The sequence below is a fragment of the Carya illinoinensis genome, chromosome 4 (assembly GCF_018687715.1).
Source record: "Carya illinoinensis cultivar Pawnee chromosome 4, C.illinoinensisPawnee_v1, whole genome shotgun sequence".
Taxonomy (NCBI): Eukaryota; Viridiplantae; Streptophyta; class Magnoliopsida; order Fagales; family Juglandaceae; genus Carya; species Carya illinoinensis.
The window spans coordinates 42,111,053-42,134,750 of record NC_056755.1 but is presented as its reverse complement, the minus strand read 5'-3'; the positions used below and the strand labels follow the sequence as shown (position 1 = coordinate 42,134,750).

General features: G+C 35.3%; 1 protein-coding gene across 1 annotated transcript; it reads left to right on the top strand.

The window, feature by feature from the left end:
* Positions 1–7,794: 7,794 nt before the first annotated feature.
* Positions 7,795–12,704, top strand: LOC122306731 (F-box/LRR-repeat protein 17). Its single transcript, XM_043119237.1, has 11 exons — positions 7,795–8,498; positions 8,881–8,982; positions 9,453–9,597; positions 9,765–9,949; positions 10,083–10,187; positions 10,585–10,682; positions 10,799–11,019; positions 11,102–11,168; positions 11,287–11,372; positions 11,960–12,061; positions 12,340–12,704. The coding sequence occupies exons 1-11, from the start codon at positions 7,891–7,893 to the stop codon at positions 12,400–12,402; spliced, it is 1,782 nt and encodes a 593-aa protein (XP_042975171.1). The 5' UTR covers positions 7,795–7,890; the 3' UTR covers positions 12,403–12,704.
* Positions 12,705–23,698: the final 10,994 nt, after the last annotated feature.

Here is a 23,698-nt window from a genome sequence, read left to right as displayed (position 1 = left end):
TGAAATGAATTAAGACAAAACTTGAAAGTTGAATAAAATATTGTTAGAATATATATTTTTAATAATATTTTTGTTTTAAATTTTGAAAAAATTGAATTTTTTATTTTACTTTATGTGAAAATTTAATAAAATTATAATGATTAGATAAGATAAGATAGAATGATTATGAAAACAAACTAGTTCGAAGTAGTTCTATAACCATCCTCCCTCGGCACTTGCCGCCCACTCTCGCTAAATGGGAAGACGAATTTTCAAGTCCACCATTCATCCAAACCGTCCCTACCCAAAATGACCCCATCACCTCTCTAGGGAAACTCTTGCAATAGCCAACTCTCTTGCTAGTCAGATGAGTGCATACCCTCTTCACACTTTTTTCCTTCCCACCCTGTTTTAACCCACCCCATCCATCATTTCTTCTTTTACAACAATCTTCTCAATGGATATGGACAACCTGATCAATCAAACTGAAGCATTATCTTGGGAGGACCTTTGGTTCTCTCCTGAACAAGAACCTGCAAGTGAAAACAAAGATTTAGCTCTCATTGGAAGAATAGTCACTACTCGGCCTCTAAACAAGATTGTTCTTCATGCATCTTTTAAGGCAACCTGGAATTTTGTCAATAAGTTCCATATTAAAGATTTAGATGTAAATATTTTCCTTTTCACATTCCAAAAGACTAGTGATATTCAAAGGATTATGAACCAGATCCCTTGAAATTTTAAAAGACACCTACTTCTTCTCAAGAGCTGCCCCGAAGGTTCATCTTGGCAAGATATCAACCTTCGTACTTCACCTTTTTTTGTCCAAATTCATGGTCTTATTAGAAAACATATGATAGAAAATTTGGCCTAAAAAATTGGTAGGGCCCTTGGGAATTATATTGGAGTTGATGTGGACCCTCTGTTTGGTTTGGCTAGCAAGAAATTTCTACGTATTAAAGTGGAGCTAGACATCAACAAACCCCTGAAACAAGGAATATGGGAACCTAGAGATTCCAGTGCAAATTGGGTTTCTTTTAACTATGAACGTCTTTTAGACTTTTGTTATGCATGCGGTAGAATCGGTCACTCTCATATCTTCTGCACTTTTCTAAATATTATTCTAGAACACCTGCCTTATGGGCCTTGGCTGCGTGCAGATTCTACTATGGTCAAACCGGTCCAAGTACAGAGTAGTTATTCAAATGTCTCTAGACTAGCTTTAGTCAACTTTACAGAGCAGGAAGATTTCGATAGTTCTTTACAAAAATTAGAGACTGAAGGAAGTAAAAATCTTGTCATCCTGGACCCGATTTAAAGCTCATCAAATAAAGTCTTCGGTGCTTCCCTTTCACTAGATAAAGGGAAAGAGGTTGCAATCCCACATGGAGAAAACTCATCTGCCATTGAAAGTTATTTCTCAGTGGATAAATGGGAAAATCCATGGCTCGCCACTCAAGAGGAACTCTCAACAAATCTGGATGCAAAGATTGCAAAGAAAAAGCTAGTCAAGGTCTGGTCTCCTCAAGAACTTATCTCTTTTGACCCACTTGAAAACAGCTCAAACTATTATAAAGATGGGAAAGCTGGAAAAGGGAAACTCGAAGATCATCTTTATGACCAAGCAAGCACCGAAATAGCATCTCAAACATGCACCGACTCTGGGATTCACGCAAACCAGTAGATGAAACTGGGTTTCCAGTGTGCACCAACTATCCATTCACGGGAATCTCTCTTTGCAGTTGAAGAATTGAGCCGGTAACCATACAATCCGAAGGCTGAGATCTCTCCAGGTACTGTTGAGTACAGTAAAATCACAGCTTTAAATGCCTCACCCCCTTTCGGAAGCAGCAACATAAATATGGGCATTAAATCCTACCCACCTAATGCCTTTCAACCAGTCAATTGTCAAATCTCACAAATGGACAATCTGGATATTCAATGCAATCAAAGGGAGAAGGCTCAGTAGAAAATATCTTCTTAGTCAGTACTTAATCCGGAGTCGTGGCCTTCTCGATGGACCCAATTACAAGAAGCTGTTTTGGGTTTAAGCCCCTATTGGGCCATACCAAAAGAAGCCCCCCTTTAAAGCCCAAAGGAATTGATGCCTGAAAAAAAAAAAAAAAAAAAAAAAAAAAAAAAAAATCATACGGAGAAAAAGCCTATCATCTCAATTGGTTCAAGAAATGAATTAAGTCAGACTTCACTCAATCAGAAGAGGGAAATCAAATGGAAAACTGGCCCACTTTTTAATGCTCTCAATCCCACACTACAAAAACCAAAGGCAATAATTTTCTTTCCAACTATTAATTATCAGCCAATTCATCTTATTCCAGAAGTCAAAGTTTAAATCCTCCACCAGGATTTCCTCCAAAGAAGCCAATGGGGCCAGCCATCAGAAGCAAGGCAAATTTCTCAGAAGATCAAATAGCACGTCAAGAAGAGTATCACCCATCAAGGAGCACAGTCACTATAGTCCTTCTTTCAGAAACAAAATTCCAGGCAAAAAGGATACTCCTTGAGACTGAAGACATACAAACCCCAAAACAAAAATTCCAAAATATTTCAGAAGTAGATGGCAAAAGAATAGCAAGAAGCAGCACTCCAATGAAGAGAAAGAAGTAGCTTTCATGCTCTTATCAATCAATAAAACATCCATTGGGAAATCAACAAAATCAAAGGAAATAGCAAGGGCAAAACTTTACAATAGGTCCACTCAAAAGACAACCTAAACTAGGAAAGCAACCAAAGCTGACGAGGTGGGCTCAACCATGCCTCCAACATCCCTATGAAGACACTGATATGGAATTGCAGGAGTTTAGCCCTCCCTTACGTAATCAGATATAAGGGTATATATATCTAAATATAATCCTGATATTATATTTTTGTCGGAAACTATGGTGTCTAGTGAAAACACCCTTATTAATCTAAATAGGCTAGGTTTCCACCTTTTTGTTAATGTCCTCGCCTCAGGGAAAAATGGAGGCCTTTTGTTACTATGGCTACTCTGGTTGGATATTGAACCGGTACATGTTAATACAAATGTTATTTCTATTTTGGTCTACTCTGATCCTCCTAATCAACCTTGGCTGTCTACTTTTGTTATGCTCCAGCTCAGTGGCAAAACAAGACACAATTCTGGACTCATCTAGAATCTACACATCAATCTTTCCCAGGCCCTTGGCTCTATATTGGTGATTTCAATGATTTACTCAATCAAACGGATAAAGTGGGGGGCAGACCAGTCACATCTACTTCCATTGGAGGATTAAAAAGTTTAATGGATTCTCATGGCTTAATCGACATAGGCTTTTCGGGACTAGCTTTCACATGGACTAATAATCGTTAAGGAAAATCAATGATTAGAGAAAGGTTAGATCGGGGAATAGCCAATACACAGTGGAGGATGCTATTTCCAGATGCCACTATTCAGCATTTAGTATCTTCAACCTCAAATCACAAGCCCCTCTTGCTCAACACAATAAAGATAAGGAAAAATGTTTCTCAGTTTAAATTTGAAGAATTCTAGACTCGAGAACCTCTCAGCAATATAATCATTCAAGATGCATGGAGCCAACAATTCAGTGGAAATCCCGCCTTTATATTGTGCAGCAAGATCAAGGAAACAAAAAAAGCACTCAAACTCTGGAATAAAAATCATTTTGGGAGAATTCAGTCAAATATCCAGCAAATCAAGATGGAGCTCAGTCAACTACAAAGCACCACGCCAGACCAACTGAATTTACAGAGAGAAAATTATCTTCTCCATCAACTTCAAGATCAGCAAAAGAACGAAGAAATCCTTTGGAGGCAAAAGTCGAGAATCAATTGGCTCACAACAACAGATTTAAATACAAAATTCTATCACCTGTCAACAACAATACGCCGAAGAAGGAATGGGATCGACTCTGTCAAGCTAAATCCAGGTATTTGGACTATGGATCAAAATGTGATAGAATCAACTTTTATCGATTATTTCAAATCCATCTATACATCCATGGAACCCACTTACCCAGAAAATCTTGAGAATATTTTCCAAAACCATATTTTTAGTGAGGAAAATGATTTATTAACTGTAGTACCCTTGGAAACTGAAATTTTTGGAGCTCTCAAACAAATCCCAAATCACAAAACTCCAGGTCCGAATGGAATGACTGGCATTTTTTATAAGCATTACTGGTATATTATCAAGAGGGATGTAATTGCTATAGTGCAAAATTTCTTTAGGAGTGGAAAACTCTTGAAAAAAATAAACCATACCCCCATCGCTCTCATACCAAAAAATCTCAACCCAAGTTCCCCATAGCACTACCGTCCTATCAGTTTGACAAATGTCATCTACAAAATATCACAAAGATTCTGGCAAATTGCTTAAAGAAAACTCTTCCAAGTATCATCTCTCCCTTTCAAACAGCTTTTGTGCCTGGAAGAAATATAAAAGAAAATTTCATCATTGCCCATGAAATGTTTCACCATCTTAAGAAGCACAAGGAGAAGAAGGGCCAGATGGCCATAAAGATAGACATAGAAAAAGCTTTCGATTTTATAGAATGGAATTTCCTCTTTACAGTTATGAAAGTATTATGATTCAATTCCACATGGATAAACCTCATCAAGGAATGCATTACAACAGCCTTGTTCTCTATTCTCATTAATGGATCCTCAAGAGGTTTTTTCAAAGCTCAAAGGAGTCTAAGACAAGGTGATCCCATCTCATCTTTCCTTTTCATCCTATGCACAGAAGTCTTCTCAAGGCTATTGGCAAGATTGGAAAATACCAGACTATTAGAAGGCATAAAAATCAGTAGAGAAAGCCCTCCATCTTTCACCTTCTTTTTGCAGATGATCTCATAGTCTTTGGGCAAGCAAAAGAAAAATTAACAAAAGTTATCATAGCAAAATATTAAGACTGGTGAGGCCAATGCATCAATCAGAGTAAATCCTCAATCTACATAACTCAAAATACCAGCCAAGCAACAAGGAGGAAAATATTGAAGAATTTGCCATACAAAGGATCGACATCAAAAATGAAATACTTGGGAATTCATACAATGTTTAACCGTTCCAAAAAAGAAAACTACAAAGAGATGCTGGAGAAAATAAACAAAAGATTAGAAGGCTGGAATCAAAATTGTTATCTCAAGCAAGTAGATCTGTGCTCATTAGAACAGTAGCAAGCACCATCCCTACTTATCAAATGTCAACACACATGCTCCCAAAGTCTATCTATAAGTCCTTGAATACAAGCCTCAAAAATTTCTGGTGGGGAACTACAAAAGATCAAAAGCACAAGTTATGCTTAAAATCTTGGAAGTTAATCTGCCAACCAAAAAAAGAAGGAAGATTGGGACTATAAAAGATGGAAAACATGAATGTTGCGTTATTAGCAAAGACAGGCTGGGAAATGAGTCAACCAAATATGGGTATATGGCACAAACTCCTTATAAAGAAATATCTGAAATCAACCACCTTCACAAATGTTGCTTCAAATAATACTGACTCGAGTCTATGGAAAAGAATACTGAAAACAAGACCAATACTGGCAAAATGTATGTGTTTCAATATCACTAATGGTTTATCGGTGAGAGCCTAATTAGACCCGTGGATCCACTCTGGAAAATTTCAAACCTCTTCCTTTAAACCCTCAAATGGATCTTTCGCCAGGTCTAAAGGTTTCAGACCTGATCAATTAGATAAATAGATCCTGAGATTTTTAAAAATTACAATCCCTTTTCCAACCTAGTAGTGTCTTAGAAATTCAGAAATTCCCTTTATCCACAACAACACAAAGACTAGATAGTTTCATTTAGACAATAACTCAAAATGGAAGGTTCTCTGTCAAATCAGCCCATCATATTGCCTCCAACATGACAAGCATTATCAATACAGTCATCCTGAATATCTGATGGAAAAAGATATGGAAGTTCAAAATCCATGATCGCCATAAATTTCTTTTGTAGAAAATCCTATGGAATATTCTTCCAACCAGAGAAAGATTAAAACGTTTCATCTCCAGTATCCCCTCAACAAATTGCCCGTTTTGTGATGGTAGTGAAGAAACCCTTTTGCATCTTTTCATAGAATGTCCCATCTCTAGAATCTTTTAGAGTCAGAGTAATTGGCATTTAAACCTCTGCTTCTTGACCATAAATTCTATGAAAGATTGGTTCCTCTTCATCTTAAATCCAAAACAAAAACTGGGCCTCAATTCACAAGATGAACAACCTTTTAGACTATTTGCAATCTTGATTATGGATTTTATATGGAAGTTCTGGAATGACTTAGTTCACAACAACATAAGTCTCTCTACTCAAAAAGCTTCGCAACAACTGAACCACTCATGTCAAGAAAATCTACATATTTGGAAAGAAAAACATAATTCTTTAGTTCAGAAGTCATGGCAGAAACCTCTCCAAAACCAAATTTGTATATCTTTCGATGCAGCTATCAGAAATACTTTCTCTGTAGCCTCAACAGTAAGCAGGAACACAAAAGGGAAGCCTATAGAAATATTGACAGAGGAGAATCTCACCACAACTCCAATAATAGCATAAGCTTTAGCAGTAAGATTAGCACTCAAAATGGCGGAACATATCAACCACCCATCTATCCTTATGGCAGGCAACTCACAGTTAGTCATTTCCTCTATCTATGAGGACGTTGCCATTTGGCAAATTGCTCCAATCTCGGAAGACATAGCAATCACTCTGAAATCTTACAAAGATTGGAGCTTTAAAAAAATCGATAGATCTCAAAATCGGTTTACGCATTCAGTGGCGCAATAGGCAGCTACAAACTTGAAGTTTGGTAGCATTCCTCTAGTTTGCATTCCAACTTGTATTTTGTATATTGATAGTGGGAAGGACTCTCCTTATAAATTGTAATTTCCTTTTCTATATATATAAAATACAAGCTTGCTTAGAGAGAGAGAGAGAGAAAAGAAAAAGAAACATTCCCTGCTCACAAGGTTCACAGATCCAACACTTCCACGCCGATTATCAATCATCATCATGCCAAGTAGATCACCAAACAAACATTGCCCACGATTTCATCAGCCGGCCCATTGATTGCATTTTCAACGCCAACCAGCGAACTAACTTTCAATTCATACAAACACATTAAATTACCTTTTCATAATTAGCAAACCCTATTTAATCATGACACAGAATTATTACAAGATTTATCATATAGATTTTATAAACATATGCATGCATATATATGTATGCCAACCCATTTCATAAGACTTTTATTGTTAAGTTTAACATTTTTTCCTAATTCCAATAAGCAATTATTTATGAGCCTATGTAATGAATCTTACATTAATATTTATAATGAATTTAGATAATTAGATTTGAAACGATGACTTGGATTTTAAAAACCTAAGTCTAATATTTAAATTATATTTTAAAATTCAAATCTAGATATAGATTTGTATCAAATTCAAACCCAAATTTATTTATTTAGAATGTCAAATCTAAATCAAAAGGTGGATTTGAGGAGAATTTTTAAATAATATAAAATAGAATAATGTTAGATATAATGTTAAAGTGTATAAATTATTCGTATTTTTTTTAAAAAGAGTAAAATCTATTATTAAAAAATTAATTTTTTCTATATATTTTATATTTATATATATTTTTTAAAAAAATATATTAAATTTATATATTTTAAAATTATAAATATTATTTCTCTAAATAAATTAGAGGTTCAATTAATAGGCTCCTCCGGTCCACCCTCGCCCTTTTTGTACTTGACTACTTTAGTCTCCTTTTAATAATTTAAAACCTAGCGCGCGAAATCTACGTTGTTCCCGCGCCTTTCCCGACCAGTCCCTCTCAGAGTCGCCGCGCCTAATTATATGTTACCCATCTCGCACTCGCACACACTCCCTCTCAATCTCGCGCGGTCGCTATGCAGCATCACAACCTCCACCGTAACGAATCGCCATTAACCCCTGGGAGTCCGACCACTCCATGCTGCGACGCCACCATAGCCGCCGAGCGCAAGCGGTTGAAGAAGCGTGGAAGTTATAACTGTGGCCGCTGTGGCCTCCCTAAGAAGGGTCACTCCTGCCATGTCGGTAGCCCCACCGTCTCCATAGACAGCACCCCAATGCACGCCGATTCATCCGCCCTGTATTCCATGTCCCCCACGCTGCCCCCGCCACCGCGTCAGCCCTATTCTCATCTCCGCCGCGCGCTCTCATTCGACGATGACGTACGCGGCGGATTCCAGGAGCCCGAGACAGAAGAGGACGAGGAGGACTTGGACCTCGGCCATAGATTTCCGGATCCGGAGTCTGACGGTTTCCCGGCGGGTTGTTTGTGGGAGATACTGAAGAGGTTGCCGCCGGCGGGGCTATTGGGGGCGGCGAGGGTGTGCAAGGGGTGGAGGGAGACGGCGAGGAGGTTATGGAGAGCGGCGGAGGAGCTCAGGCTTAGGGTTCCGGCTAGGTCTCAGGTCGGATCTGTGTTACAGAAATGCCCAGGACTCGTGAGACTCTCTCTAAGAATGGAAAGGTTAGGGTTCTCCGGTACAAGAAACCATATGATCTATGGTTTTATCGGATGGATCAGATTATTCTAAATGGACATTAAGCATAAACAAGGCGAGAATTTGCTGACTTTAATCGATCAGTTAAGAAAAATGAGCTAAAATGAAATGTACTTTGATCTGTAAAGCTGGACGCAAGAAACGATTTCGAAGTGTTTGGTCTATAAAGATCAACTCGAACAACGACATCATACAGTTCGATCTATAAGCATCTTGAGATACTTTATATTATGATTTCAAAGTGATCATTGCAGTTTTCAAAAAAAGTTGAAGTATTTGAAAGAGAACGAAATTGGAGAAATTGGTTTCTTTTGGTTTAACTAAAAGTTATATTTTTTGGTTTTGCAGTGATGTAGATGCAACAATGCTAGCGTGCATTGCATTCTCTTGCCCTAATCTCGAATTTATGGAGATCTTGAAATCTGAAGCTGCGATAAATCGGATCTCTGGGTATGATTCATATTCTTTTGTTTCCTTCTTCTATTTTTGTTTTTTCTAAGCTGATAAAATGCTTCCGTGAGATAGAAACAATGTGATTGGTTGTCCTTGAGATAAATGTTTTGCGCAACAAACGCAAAAATTATCATGATGGCAAAATCAAACAGCGGTCTGTAGTTCTTTAAGATTTGATGTTTGTATAATTTATGTAGATCTGTTATTGTACCAAGATATTTGGTACAATAGGGTGCTTATTGAAGCATTTAAGTGGATGCTCTGAGTCTTAATGCGTTAACTTTTTTGGTTTGTTTTGTTTATTTTTCCTTGGGATGCCAACTGAGTTTATGACATGATCTGTTTCACCCTTTCTTTTAGACTGTTATATCGTGTTCTGTAATGCGAGTAAACAGAACTCTTTCTTTTAGCTGAAAAAACTTTCTTTGAATTGGCTGGTTAATTGGCCTATGAACTTTTAACTGCAGCGATGAATTGGGGAGATTTGTTGCGGATAAGCGATGCCTCAAAAGTCTTAAGATGGAAGGATGTTCTAATCTTGGGGGTTTTGTTCTTTGTTCGTCCAGTCTTTCAACTCTTTGGCTTTCAGATCTATTCTCCCTCTCTAAGACGGTGATTCTTTTTCCTTTCCTTTTACAACTTAAGGTTTGATTTTCTTTACAATTGAAATTCAAGGTCTTTCTTTCTCGGTTTGATTTTCTTTACAATTGAAATTCAAGGTCTTTCTTTCTCTCCTGTATTTAAGTTATTTCTTTTGTATGTACTCAACATTCTATCAGGTTTTTAACTGCCCAAATCTGAAAGAGATTTCCCTTGAATTTTCTTGCCAACAAAATGATAGTACCGATCTGATTACGATGGTTGATGGTGTGGGAAGGAATTGCCCAAGGCTGCAAAACATACACATTGCATCAGTTCGGCTTTCTCATTCTGTTGTGCTTGCTCTTACAGCTGCAGAGCTCAGGTTTGGCCTTTTTTTATTAGTTGTCTGGCAATCTTCACATTCTCTGTAATGCAGGAACTGAATGGTTTCTTTTGACCACTTGACAACATTAATAAAAATTTCAGTGAAGGTTGTTTAATTGCTTATTCTTCAGGTGGTTGCGAATGCTTTCACTTGTTCTTGGATCTGAAATCACTGATGCATCTGTTGCTGCCATTGCTTCAAGCTATCCAGACTTAGAATTGCTTGACCTAAGCGGGTACATTTTTGCTCCCATGTACAGTTGCATTCAACTGCTTATAAGATAAGCTAACTATTGTCTTAGTATTAGAGAAATCCTTGTACTGGAAGAAACGTATAAGCGAAAAGACCAACTTAAGTAAAAATGAGTTATGCAGCATCCAATGCTTGAGGTTGTGATTCTAGGTTCTAAAGTAACCATCCTATTATGGAATTAGATTTTATGAGGGTAATTTCTGAACTTTCAAGTCCTTGCATTGTAGATTGTCTATTGAGTTCTGAATCCTGATCCAAGTTGGCTTCAAATATTTAGTTGTAGGTTTTGAGCGAAAGATGGTTAAATATCTATAAACTTAAAGATAATAGCTTCTTCACTTCTCATGATGCGTGAGATTTTATTTTTGACGTTATTTCAGATCAAGCATCAGTGATAGCGGCATTGGAATGATCTGCAATGTGTTCCCTGAAACACTTTCAAGGCTTCTACTTGCTCTTTGTCCTAATGTTACTTCAAGTAATTATCCATTCAAGGCTCCTCATCTATCTAATGTAGTTTTTTTTAGTTATCTGTTAAGTAATATTTGTTCTCACATTGACTTCTGCTCATAAACCAATTGACTGTAATTTCAGGTGGCATTCAGTTTGCCACAGCTCAGTTGCCTCTTCTTGAACTCATGGATTGTGGCATGACCATTTGTGATCCTAATTCTGAAAATTCAGTCCCTGATGAAAGCAATGATTGCGAAATAAAAAACACTTCAAACACCCAACTACACCTTATTCACCAGAAGCTAATTATCAAGCACAACCGGCTGAAGAAACTCAGTTTGTGGGGTTGTTCTGGCTTAGATGTAAGGCTTTTGAATCTGAAAACCAAATTTTGTCTTCTTGTGTAGTCCTCTCTTTGGTTCTTAGCTTGTGATTTAAATGCAGGCTCTATATTTAAACTGCCCAGAACTGAATGATTTGAATCTGAACTCTTGCAAGAATTTACATGCAGGTATGCCATTGGAAGCATATTCTTTGATAATGATCTCTGTGCACACTGTTGCAATTTATTACTCCTTTTCTGAGTTAGTGAACTACATATAATTGATTATTGTCGTTCATATGCCCAGAGAGATTGTTACTTCAGTGCCCTAATTTAGAAAGTGTGCATGCATCGGGTTGTCAAGAGTTGTTGATTGGAGCCATTGAAAGTCAGGTAAGAGTTTTTTAGTACATCTTGTCTCTAAGTTTTGTTTTGTATTCCAGAAAACTGAGTCAGGGAAATAGAACAAGTGGATTTGCATAATCATCTTAATTGCAGCACTATCATGCTTTGTTAGTTTTATATTCTCTGATATCCAACACCAGGAATTGTAATTTTGCTTTCAAGCCAATTCGGTAGACCACTCTACTAAAAACAAATTGATGACAGACGTTCCATTAACTTATATAATTGACCCTCATAACACAAAATTGTGATTTCTTGTTGACGCAAGTTCAGTTATTCCACAGAATGAATGGCGTTTATTAATTTAGAAGCTGTTCTCATTTTTGTTCTGCACTCATCTTAAGTGAGGAATAAGTTATTTATCAAGGCAGAGTTCCATCACATCATGAAGAACCTCATTTTTGCAGTGAAAATCTCCTAAACTATGTTACGTTATCTTTGAGACTGGACAACTATAAGTTAGAAGATAGGTTGAGTGGATAGATTAGGAGTAGAACTTGTAATTCTTGTTTTAAATTATATGGTTACGGTACCTATTGTTCTTACACTTGCATTTTTGCCAAATCTGTTCGCAGGTCAAGAATAACTTCTCTGCTATGGAAAATGTATTACCATCATGTAAACGTTTAGCTGACGGGTCCAAAAGGGTTCGAGTTCCTCATTTTCTCAGTGCACAGGTACAGCTGAAAAAACTTGTTTATCTGCAATAGGGTTTGGATATGAGAAAACTGGCAGGAGATTAGCTATAGGAAGTTCCCACATCATGCTTGCCTATATGGTTGAATGTATTGGTTACCTGATCCCTATTTAGTTTCAAATCCCAGTAAATTTATTTCTCTACTTTTCTCAGATATGATGCTTATTTAAGTTATAAACAAATGCACTTTTGATAATCTGAAGACTGTTTTGCTTGATTTCAAAAACTTTGCTGAAGGTATTGTTGTCATTTTTGCAGTCATACGAGGATGACAAGAAGCCGAGGTTCGAGAGACGACATTGTAATGTTCTTGTGAGCTGACCACATGTATTCCCCTGACATTTACATTAGTGTAGACATGGTGCGATCTCGCCTATATTGTTATGTTAATTTCCCGAGGCTGTGTGGCCCTCGTGTATTCAAACAGTTTATTATTGTTCCCAAATCATGCTAGGAATTGGTTCCTTGTAGAGTTGCCTTTCCCTCCGAGAAAAAGGGGAAAACAAGAGGAAAAACTAACTGTAGTAGTCTCAATCTCCAATCATTATTGGAAAGAAACATTGGCTGACCATTGGACTTGTCAGTTCCTTCTCTCTCAAATAAAGATCTTAATAATTTTTACACTTGTTTTTGTCACTACTGATGTCTGGTCTTTCATGATTGTTTGGGCTATCAAGATTCTTTTGGCATTCTATCTGTATATTTGTCCCCTGGAGCAAATTTCAAGTCTGGTCCTTCTTAGTTGTCCACCTCATCGGGCCTTTCTTCTATATGGTCCTCCTTAGGGCATGTTGAGCTGACCTTGATTGGATTTTCATAAACCCAAGGCCGGAAAGCTTGTCGGGTGGACCGAACTTTTTTATGGGCCCAGGCTAGAGTACTGCCTACAAACCCGAATACTTGGTTTATATAGATCTAGATCTTTTAGAATATGTTCGAGAATAGTTAGACTACTTTATTATTATTAAAAAATAATTTATTGATAATAATTAACTATTTATTATAATTTTATTATTATTAATAAATTATTTTATTATTATTTATAAATTTGAATATTTTTAACATCTAAACAGAGCCTTAATCTCGAAATGATCGTAACTTTTTTAAGACTGGATGATCCTTAGGAAGTATTTCTTTATTTTTGGCCCAATAAGCAGGCTGACTCGGCCTCATTGACTAATCTTGGTTTAAGGGAGGCCTTGTGCTAATAGGGACAGGCTCGGTCCATTTCATCAAAACATAAGGCTTTTGACGAGCTAGGAAATAATGAGCGAGCCTGGCATTTCCTAGCCCGATCATACTCGACCACCCGTTTGACTCATTTTGTAGGTTTAGGACGCGACTTGAAGCTGATGGTTATGAAATGCACCTTAACACTTGGGTATGCTTATTAAGACATGGGTTTGGTTTGATAATTATACTTTGATACATGGAAACACTATTTATCGTGTGATCCATAATAATTATAAAGACATGAATTCTTTAACAACAAATTAAACAACACTTGTTACACATTATATAAAGTCTTTTAATTAATGAAATATGTAAATAAGTGGAAGATAAAAACTATGAAAATTTCTATTCTCAAACTAGTATGTAGAGCATATACAATAAAGTTCTTATATGATATAATTTAATTTGAAAGATAAATTTTAAAATTTGTATCTTATAAATCAAATATTACCATTTAAGTGACGTAGATAGTATGCTATATACGAGAATAAAATAACTCAAAAGCTATATATTGTAGAAGTTCAACTCATACTTTTTTATACTAGGTGATGTGATAGGTTTCTATATCGGTAATGTGTTTGATAAATGTTGAGACTTGTATGTATGAGTCAGTAAAGTTTAGGTGATTTAATCATCTGTTTTTCACTTTTTCCATAATGCATCATAAGAGAGTTTGCAAATTATTATTATTATTATTTTTAATTTTAATTTTATTTTATTTTTATTTTTATTTATTTATTTTTTTTTTGTTGAATGTAAGGATCTTATTATCCTAATCTTTCGAGGGTGTTGAATCTCATTTTCTAGGAGCATCATTTTAGAAAAAAAAACTTGGGATTCAAATTATTACATATCCTTATGAGTTGGAGGGAATTATTCATACAAATGAATCTCATAGGTTTAGTAATGCACAAGAATTGGAGATTCCAAAGTTCATGCCCTTAATTGATTATGCATCTTATTTATATATTATTTTAACTTATTCAAATTAGCTAGAGAGGTTAACTAGGAAGCATAACATGAGTTAAACAAAGTAGTTGATGTATGGAATTATCGCCTAGGACATCTATCACTTGCTAGACAATGTCTGTTGAATAAACAAGTTTTTGTTATCAATTCTCATTGTCAGATATCTGTGATATATGTCATTATGTAAAGCATACTCGTTTATCTTTTCCATTAAGTAACTTTGTTACTAATGAACATTTTGGGATCATTTATTGTGATATATGGGGTCCTCTCTGTGATGCTCTCGACCCCCGCTTGTGATTTGACAAAAATAGTGATGTTGGGATATCAGCCTAAGGGTCATACACCTTAGTGCATACTGACATTAAATGTGTGTATACATGTAATACAATAATGTGCAGTTAATTTGCAATGAAAAAAATATAAAGACAATCATTAAATCTAATGGCACCAAAATTTAAAGTTATGTCACCAAACAAATATCCATAAACCACATGTCTTCCAAACTTCGACATATAAATATTACATTTATCCAAATTAAATTAACCCAAATAAAAACACAACAAAAGGGGAAAAATATCCTAAATCCTCACTATTCAGGTAGAGCCAAACCTCCATGCTTGTCACCGTCCACTACATTAAAGTTAACAGTTCCACTCTGATGGGAACTCCAAAGTGAGAGTTTGCAAAATCTCCATAAGTGAAACTAAGTCTAACATTAAAAATACATGTAGGTGGAAAAATATGAAAATATGCAAATAAGAAATAGTAGAGAAGTATGACTTTTGAAATTTACCAAATTCAAGTACATGCTCATTTCTCACACATGACATCTCGCACTTGAAAATCACATTTTTCCTATTTTGAAAACTCCATTTGATTAAGGTATGCACCATGATCTCCCCATATGGACTATATGCACATTCTAACTCCTTTCATTACATCATTAGTAACGACCGTGCATGTGACTTCATAATGAGCAATATCCAACTTTGAGTAAGGCCCGTATGTGACTAGACATCCTCGAACCTCAGCCAGCAGAGAGGCAATAGAGAAGACACGAGAGCGCTACCATCTAGCTCGAGCCTGTTTTCGCCCAACGACAACCCAGAAGATATCACTCAGTTTTACACACTCCTGAGTGACCAGATGAGTTCCACCAAGATAATGCTTCATCTTAGTTTGGGGTCATGATTAACATAAAATTCACACAATCATTTTATTAATGTATGTACCATGGTCTTCCCTATAGACCATATGCACAGTATTATGGCTCCCTTTGCTATACCACGATTAACGATTGTGCATGTGACTTCGTAACGAGCAATGCTCAGTTTTGCCCCATCCTTTAGCCTCTGCTAGGAGAGAGGCAACAGAGTTGACTTAAGAGCGTTACTGTCTCATCTGAACCCGTTGTCACCAACAAAGACCCATGAGATGTCACACAATTTTACGCACTCCCAAGTGGCCAAAGGAGCTCCATCGAGATAATATCTCATCTCGACTTGGGGTCGTGATACGCACGTGTTCACAAAATAATCATTTGACACCAAAAACCAACAATTTTGCATAATTTAGTATACACAAAAATCAGAGCACAAATATGGAAAACGTTAATGACAAGTAAACAAATATAGGGTAGACAATGTGCAACAGTTAATTAGTGAAGGACATCGCAACAACATTTATCATGAATTAAAATAAAAACACATAATTTCACAGCAATTCAATTTAAACAACACAACAACTGCAAATTTCATTTCTAACGCTCCACAAGGCCTTTGGCCACAGATTCACATCCAACCATAATTTATTCCCAAAGGTCCATAGGGCCCCCGGTCACTACACAAATTCACAGCCATTACTACAGATCAAATTCAATGCTTCACATAAATAATCCATTCACATTACACAAAAGATAGTTTCATAATTTTTCTAACTATAGTTATTTTAAGAAAGTTTGAGAACCACTTACAGCACATAGGCAAACTTCTGAATTGTCTTAAACTCATTGATTACTCGTAAGTGTTACCTTTAACAATAAGGCGGCGATCCTTCAAGGCTTTGTGTGGATGTCGCGAGTAGAGAGAGGTAGTGTGTGCTTGTGTAGTGGTTCTCGGGTGGTGGTTCATAGAGGTATTTAAAACGGAGGATGCAATGGCAATGAGGTATACTGTGTGAGGCTTTAGTCGAGTATGTTGGTGGGGGCTTGCTGTAATAGTGGTGGCAACTTGTTGCTGGTGGCTAGCGAGTGGCGGTTGAGGGTGGCGACTGAGAAATGAGTGAATTGGAGGAAGGGAATTGGCAGCTGAGCTTCATGGTGGTTGAGCTAGGCTTCTCTAGCCATGAGAGAGAGAGAGAGAGAGAGAGAGAGAGAGAGAGAGAGAGAGAGAGAGAGAGAGAGAGAGTAGGGCTATGAGTATAGGCTAGACTTGGTGAGGCTATTTCTAGGGTGAATCAACATGGCAAAATCCTAAGTGAGAGAATGAGATTGAGAGAGATCTAAGGGGGGTGGAACTAAGAGATGAGAGAGAGGATCTGAGGGTTTTACAGCCCAGTCTCAAAGTCCAACAGCAATGACAGATGGTGGCTTCCGCGAGTAAAGTGAAATGGAGAGGGAAAAAACAAAGAGAATGAGAGATACGGACAAAGAGGTGGGAGGTCAAGATCGACATATGAGAGGAGAGAGGGTTTACTAGCGCTAATGACAGAACTGGAGGGGGGACAGCAGTAAGGAATTGGTAGAGGTGGCCCAGCTTCGACACATGGTAGGCATGGGTTGCATGTGAGGCTTATAGGAGTAGAAGTGGGAGAGAGCCATGGGGGAAGGGTGCGGTGCAGGAGAAAGGAAAAAAGAAAGGAAGGGAAAAGCTTAGGGTTTTAACTTTCAAGCCTAAAATAATGTTGTACAAGGTGAGGGGTTGGGTCTTGGTTTAGGCTTCCACACAGGCCAGGCTCACAATAACGAAAGATAAAAGACCTGGGTTTGGGTTTTTCGGGTTGGGCTTCACACTCTCTCTACTCCCACTTTAGAAGGTTTTCATTATTTCCTTACAACTATAGATAATTTTACATGAGTAACCTGGGTCTATATGATTAAATCCAAATATGAAACTTGACCTAAATTGCTTTTATTGCTTGCTCTTATTAAAACACAATTTAATCAAAAGGTTAAAATTCTTTAAAGTGATAATGATCTAGAATTCAATATGTTTAGCTATTATGCTTCTAGAGGTATTATACATCAAAGGAGTTGTAATGCAACACTTCAACAAAATGAAGTTGTGGAAAGAAAGCATATGCATTTAGTAGAAGTAGCTTGAGCCCAATCTCTCACTTCCTCATCTTCATCTATTGTTCCTTTGGAATCTTTTGTTTTTCCAATCTCTATTGTAATAATGGTTTTACAAGCTATCTATTTGTCTTTTGATTCGTGGATTTACACAATCCAAATGTAATTATTTTGTATTTTACCAAAGTCATTGCAAATTCATTTCTTACTTTACTCGCTTATGTTTATGATGTAATAGTAGCAAGTAATGATCTTCTAGGAGTACAAGACATCATGAATATTCTTCATAATGAGTTCAAGATTAAAGATCTTGGAGAACTGAAATATTTCCTTGGATTGGAAGTGGCTCAAGCATCCAAAGGTATTTCCACTTTTCAAAGGCACTATGCTCTTGAAGTGTTAACAGATTTTGGTTTTCTTGGTTGCAAACCATCTAAAGTTCCTATGAATTCCAACTTGCATCTCGCTAAGAAGATCCTACTTTTTATCGAAGATTAATAGGAATGTTACTTTACCTAATGATTACAAGACCAGACTTAACATTTTCTATCCATGTTCTAAGTCAGTTTATGGATAAACTTGCCCAAATTCATTTGGATGCTGCACATTAGGTATTAAGGTATCTGAAAGGCATTCCCTGACAGGGTATATTTCTTCCTACTTCTAATTCCTCTTTACAGCTAGAAGCCTTCACTAATTCAGATTGGGCAACATGTCCTGAAACTAGAAAATCAATTACTAGTTTTTATGTCTTATTGGGTGATTCTCTCATTTCTTGGAAGTCCAAGAAGCAAAATATTGCGTCACAATCCTCAGCTGAAGCTGAGAAGCTGAGTACAGAGCTCTTGGTTCTACAGCTTGTGAATTAACTTGGTTGATTGCATTACTTAAGGACTTTGGTGTTAATCACACTTCACTAGCTTTGCTTTTCTGCAATAGCAAAGCTACTCTACACATAACAACTAATCCAATGTTTCATGAGAGAATGAAACACATTGAAATTGATTATCATTTAGTCATAGAGAAAATTTGGTTTGAAATTCTGCGTACTCTCAATCTTAGCTCTCAATATCAGTTAATAGATTTCTTTACAAAGGCATTATCCTCACCACAATTTACGGTGTGCTCAATATATACACTCCATCTTGAGAGGCTGGAGTGTTAACACTTGTACGTATGAGTCAACAAAGTTTAGTTACTTTTACACGCTACAACAAATTTTACTTCTAAAGATGAAATTTGTTAGGAATGAAAGATGAAATAAATTTCATCCCTAAAAGTACTTTTTGGAGATGAAATTTCATCTCAAAACATAGAAAACTTTATAAATATGTTCAAACGGATACATATTCGTTCGAACCAGATGTTCTGGGATGAATTAGATTGTCTCCAAAGGTCTAAACCATTCGAACTAATCAAATTTTGTTTGAACAGATCATTAATCATGTTAGAATGCAATATAATACATTTGGACGGAACATAAATGTTCTAACAGTGATTGCCTTGTTCGAACGGGATTATTTAATTGTAATAATATATTGTTAAACAGGTCCAAAATATTAAAGTAATACATATTTTTTCTATTAATTTGTTATCATTTTCAATATAAATAAAAATGTGTATATATTATATATTATGATTTACAATGAATTAAAATATTTACGAATTCATAAACTAATTTTATGTAATTATTTTTAAAATATTTTAGTTAAATAAATATTACTTTAAAGATATATAGTATCGTTTTTTCTTTTATTGTGAACGTTAAGTATAATAAAAAGAAAATGTAATTAACAATAAAGAGGTTAGCAAACACTAAAAATATAAACCATACATTAATTACATCCCAAAAGGAGTTAGTTCTATACAACATAAAAAAATTAAAATAATAACTAACAATATATATTTGTTAAGTAAATCAAAATCCTCCTTTAAGGTATATAAGTGTCCATCCAAGTCCTTAAGCTTCTCTATGATGGGCTCAATGAACTCTTGCTTCATAATTTGGCGGTGCTCCACCAAATTAGCTCGTACCTCATCCAAAGTAGATCTAGCAAGCTGTCTCTCAACACCGACAACAGCAATAGAAGTTGGATCAGTAGGCAGAGGCAAATACTGTACTGCAGGAGTCTTCGGCAAGTGACCCTTACTCTTGCTTAATGTGATCTTGTTAACAAGCCCCATCTATGGTGACCTCTGCTCATTTGAAGTCACTGTAACTCTCAATTAGAGTAGGAGGTTAGATATCAGTAGTGTAAATGGTAAACTACCTCCACCGGAATAGCATGACTCTGCTCAAATGCGAAGGAAGAAATACAATGCCAGATCAATCGGCCCCCTGTGCTATCCGTAACAAAAATCTGGCTAGCTCGACCCTGAAATTATTCTTGTATTTTTTCAGATCAATGTTATACTCGACAATCAGATTAAGTATTCTGAAAAATGCTATATAGTCGGCCTATCGGATCACTTTATTGCTATCATATGGAGGAGCCGAAGGGTCTCACACTAGCTCACAAACCCGATCGTCTATGAGACTATCATTAGGTACCTCATCGCCGCTCTCACTATCATCCGAGATAGCATCCAGCTCATCGGTCTCTACATTTGGTGCTGGCAATAAGGATACAGAGGGTGTGTCCGTATCAGATGGTGTAGTAGCTACTCTCGATGTAGCCGCTGCCACTGCAGGATATGCTCTGGGCTCCCAGTTTAGATTAAGAAACTCAACAATAACGTAGGGAGAGAAGATAATACTCACTCCCTGGACTAATAAGTTGCAGTACAAAGCCTCACCAGATTGCTCTCCCATCTGCCGATATATCGGTGTCCATCCACAATCGGTGATGATGTCATGTATGCTCTGTCCCTCCCAAGTAAGATCAAGGAAGTCATCTAGAATGATCTCCCGCTCAACTAGTATAAGCCTCACGACTTGCTGAGAAGGAGTTGCTACGCTACTTTGGCCTGTCTGGGGTCGAGACGTTTTCTTCTGCTACTGCTAGCCATTAATATATTGTTGATCCACATCATCAACATGTAATTATATTATTGAAGAAGTATACTATATTGAAATGAAGTGAAATAATTCGTTTGAATAGAACATATTCTATTCAAACTAGTTATCCTGTTCATTCGAACAGGCAACAACCACATTCGAAGACTTATTCGAACGAAATATATTCTGTTCGAATGGAAATAATGTTGTTTGCCATTTGGCAACTGCTTATTCGAACGGATTCCAATCCGTTCGAATAAGCACCGGCAGATGGCATCTTTAGTTTGAATGACCTAAAACTCCATTTGAACGGGATACTGATTCGTTCAAAAGAAATTGAGCCAAACAGCCATGGCCGAGTCAACTCAATCCTAAATTTAAAAACAAAGGACTCTTGATAATTATTGGTTTTAATCAGTAAAAATGATTTAGGAATGAAACCTCATCATTTTTATCGATTATTTTTGTATCATTTGGCTCCAAAACAACAAAATGGGGTCGGATTGATTCAAAATCCGACCCCTTCAAAACCTAACTTTAGTAAAATATATATATATATATATATATATTCGGACAAGATGAGGACCCATACCTCTTATTCTTGGAGATTTGAGGACTTGGTCAGAGTTAGTGGCGGCGTTGGTGGTTGTGAACGGCGGAGGAGATGCGATATGTCTGAATGAGTTACACGAAATGACTAGAGAAGAAACTGTATCGTGACTTCTATAATGTCACTTCATTTGAACGGAAAGGGTATTCGTTCGAACTGAATAGGGTATGCACTCAAACGAAATATATAATAATACTAATATATATAAGTACAATAGGTAAAAAAAATATATGTTTTATATTACTAATACTAGTATATAATACTAATATCAGTATTAATAAAAAATTTCTTAACTAGTATAGATAATATAGTATATACAATATATATTAGATAACTATATATAGTATATAGAATAGATTACTATATGTATCTTATATATATTAAAAGTAACTAGTATATATATTATGCATTAGATGAGCATATATAGTATATAGTAAAATATACTTAACTAGTATATATATAATATACTTATAAGTGTATTCTATAGTGATACTTAGTATACTTATATTTAACATACTTATATTGTATATTAGTAATATACTAAGTACTTAGAATATATTATAAAGTTTATAGTACTATTAGTTTTCATATATTTATGCTATTATACTATTATGGTACTTAGTATTATACTATTAGTGATACTTAATATTATATTTATAGTGATACTAACAAGTATAACACTATTAGTGATACTAAAGAAAATATTATACTATTAGTGATACTTAGTATTATAGATTTATAAGTAACTTAGTATTATACTATTAGTGACACTTAGTATTATATAGTGTATATAGTTCCAATATATACTAATAATAATATTTTAAGTATTATGTATACTTATATATTGCTATAATTTCTTTGTTTGAACAGAGATAAAGTCTGTTTGAACTGGGGAATATTCTATTTTTTTGTTCGAACGCCAAATATTATCTATTTGAACAAAAAATATTTTGTGGAAACATTTTGCAACTTTTTTATTTTCACGTTTGAATAGAACTTCACATATTATTAAGCCGGTCCCTTCATTTGATTTTCACTCGGATTGAAGTTTAAGAGAGAGAGTGTGTTCTAGAAGACTTTGAGAGAGAGAGAGAGAGAGAGAGAGCAATATTGCAAGTGAGAGAGAAGAGAGAAGAGAGTTGCACCAAGAGGTAATGTGTTTTTATTTGTTCTTTTTCGTTTCGATTTTCAAGTAGACATTTCTTGATGTTTATTGCATTTATTCTTGAGAGAGAAGAGAGGTTTAGTGTGTTTTATGCATATATAGGTATGATGGATTCATATTTTTATTAGATTGCAAAAATTTGAGGTAAGTTTTTATAGTTTTCTAAGTTTGATTTAATAATCATATTTAGGTATAAGTGTGTTTGTGTAATCTCATATACAATGTGTAGTATTGAAATATGCCATCATGTATATGAAAATTGGGTTTTGTGGTTCAATTTTTTGCTCTGTTTTATAATTAAAAATCTTTTTACACTCTAATTAAAATTATTATTACTTAAAATATACTTATAAAATATTTAATTAAAAAACTATAATATATAATTAAAACTCTTAGAATTTTAATTAAAATTATTAATACTTAAATAATAATAAACATAACAGTTATTAATACTTAAAATATACTTATAAAATATTTAATTAAAAAACTATAATGTAGAATTAAAACTCTTTGTGCACTCTAATTAAAATTATTAATACTTAAATAATAATAAACATAAAAATTATTAATACTTAAAATATACTTATAAAATATTTAATAAAAAAACAATAATGTATAATTAAAACTCTTTGTGCACTCTAATTAAATTTATTAATACTTAAAATATACTTATAAAATAATAATCTTATAAGTGATTTGTAATGTAATTTTGCAATGTATTTATGATTTAAAATGTGATTATAACAATTGTTATATTTACTGCTAAGCTGCTGGATTTTAACGATACACTATCATGCAGGTTCTTGATCTTTTCACTGCTTTTCTAGAAAAAGGTAAGTTATTGTAGTCCCCATTAAATATTAACATATACACTTTTTTTATTTAAATTCTTATATAAATTTTCATTTGACAGCAAGAAGAAAGTCTTGCTGACTATGATCTGACCCAATTGTATGCTAAAGTACATGAAATCGTGAGAGTGTTTGGAGCAATCCTGAGGTAGAGATAAATTATTTAAGTTCTAATTTGAATAAGTTGATATAAGATACAAGTATAAGATACAAAATCAAGGGAATGAACTTGGGAATCTCTAATATTTATTACACATTACTTAGTCTATGAGATTCATTTGTATGAATAATTCCATCCAACTCATAAGGATATTATAATAATAATAATTTGAATAATCCCAAGTTCTTTTTCTTACTAATAAAATGATGCCCCTAGAAAACAAGATTAATCAACGCCCTCGAGGGATCAGGATAATAAGATCCTTACATTCAACAAAAAAAATAAAAAAAATAAAATTGCAAACTCTCTTATTATTAGGGCTGTACACCAAACCGAGGA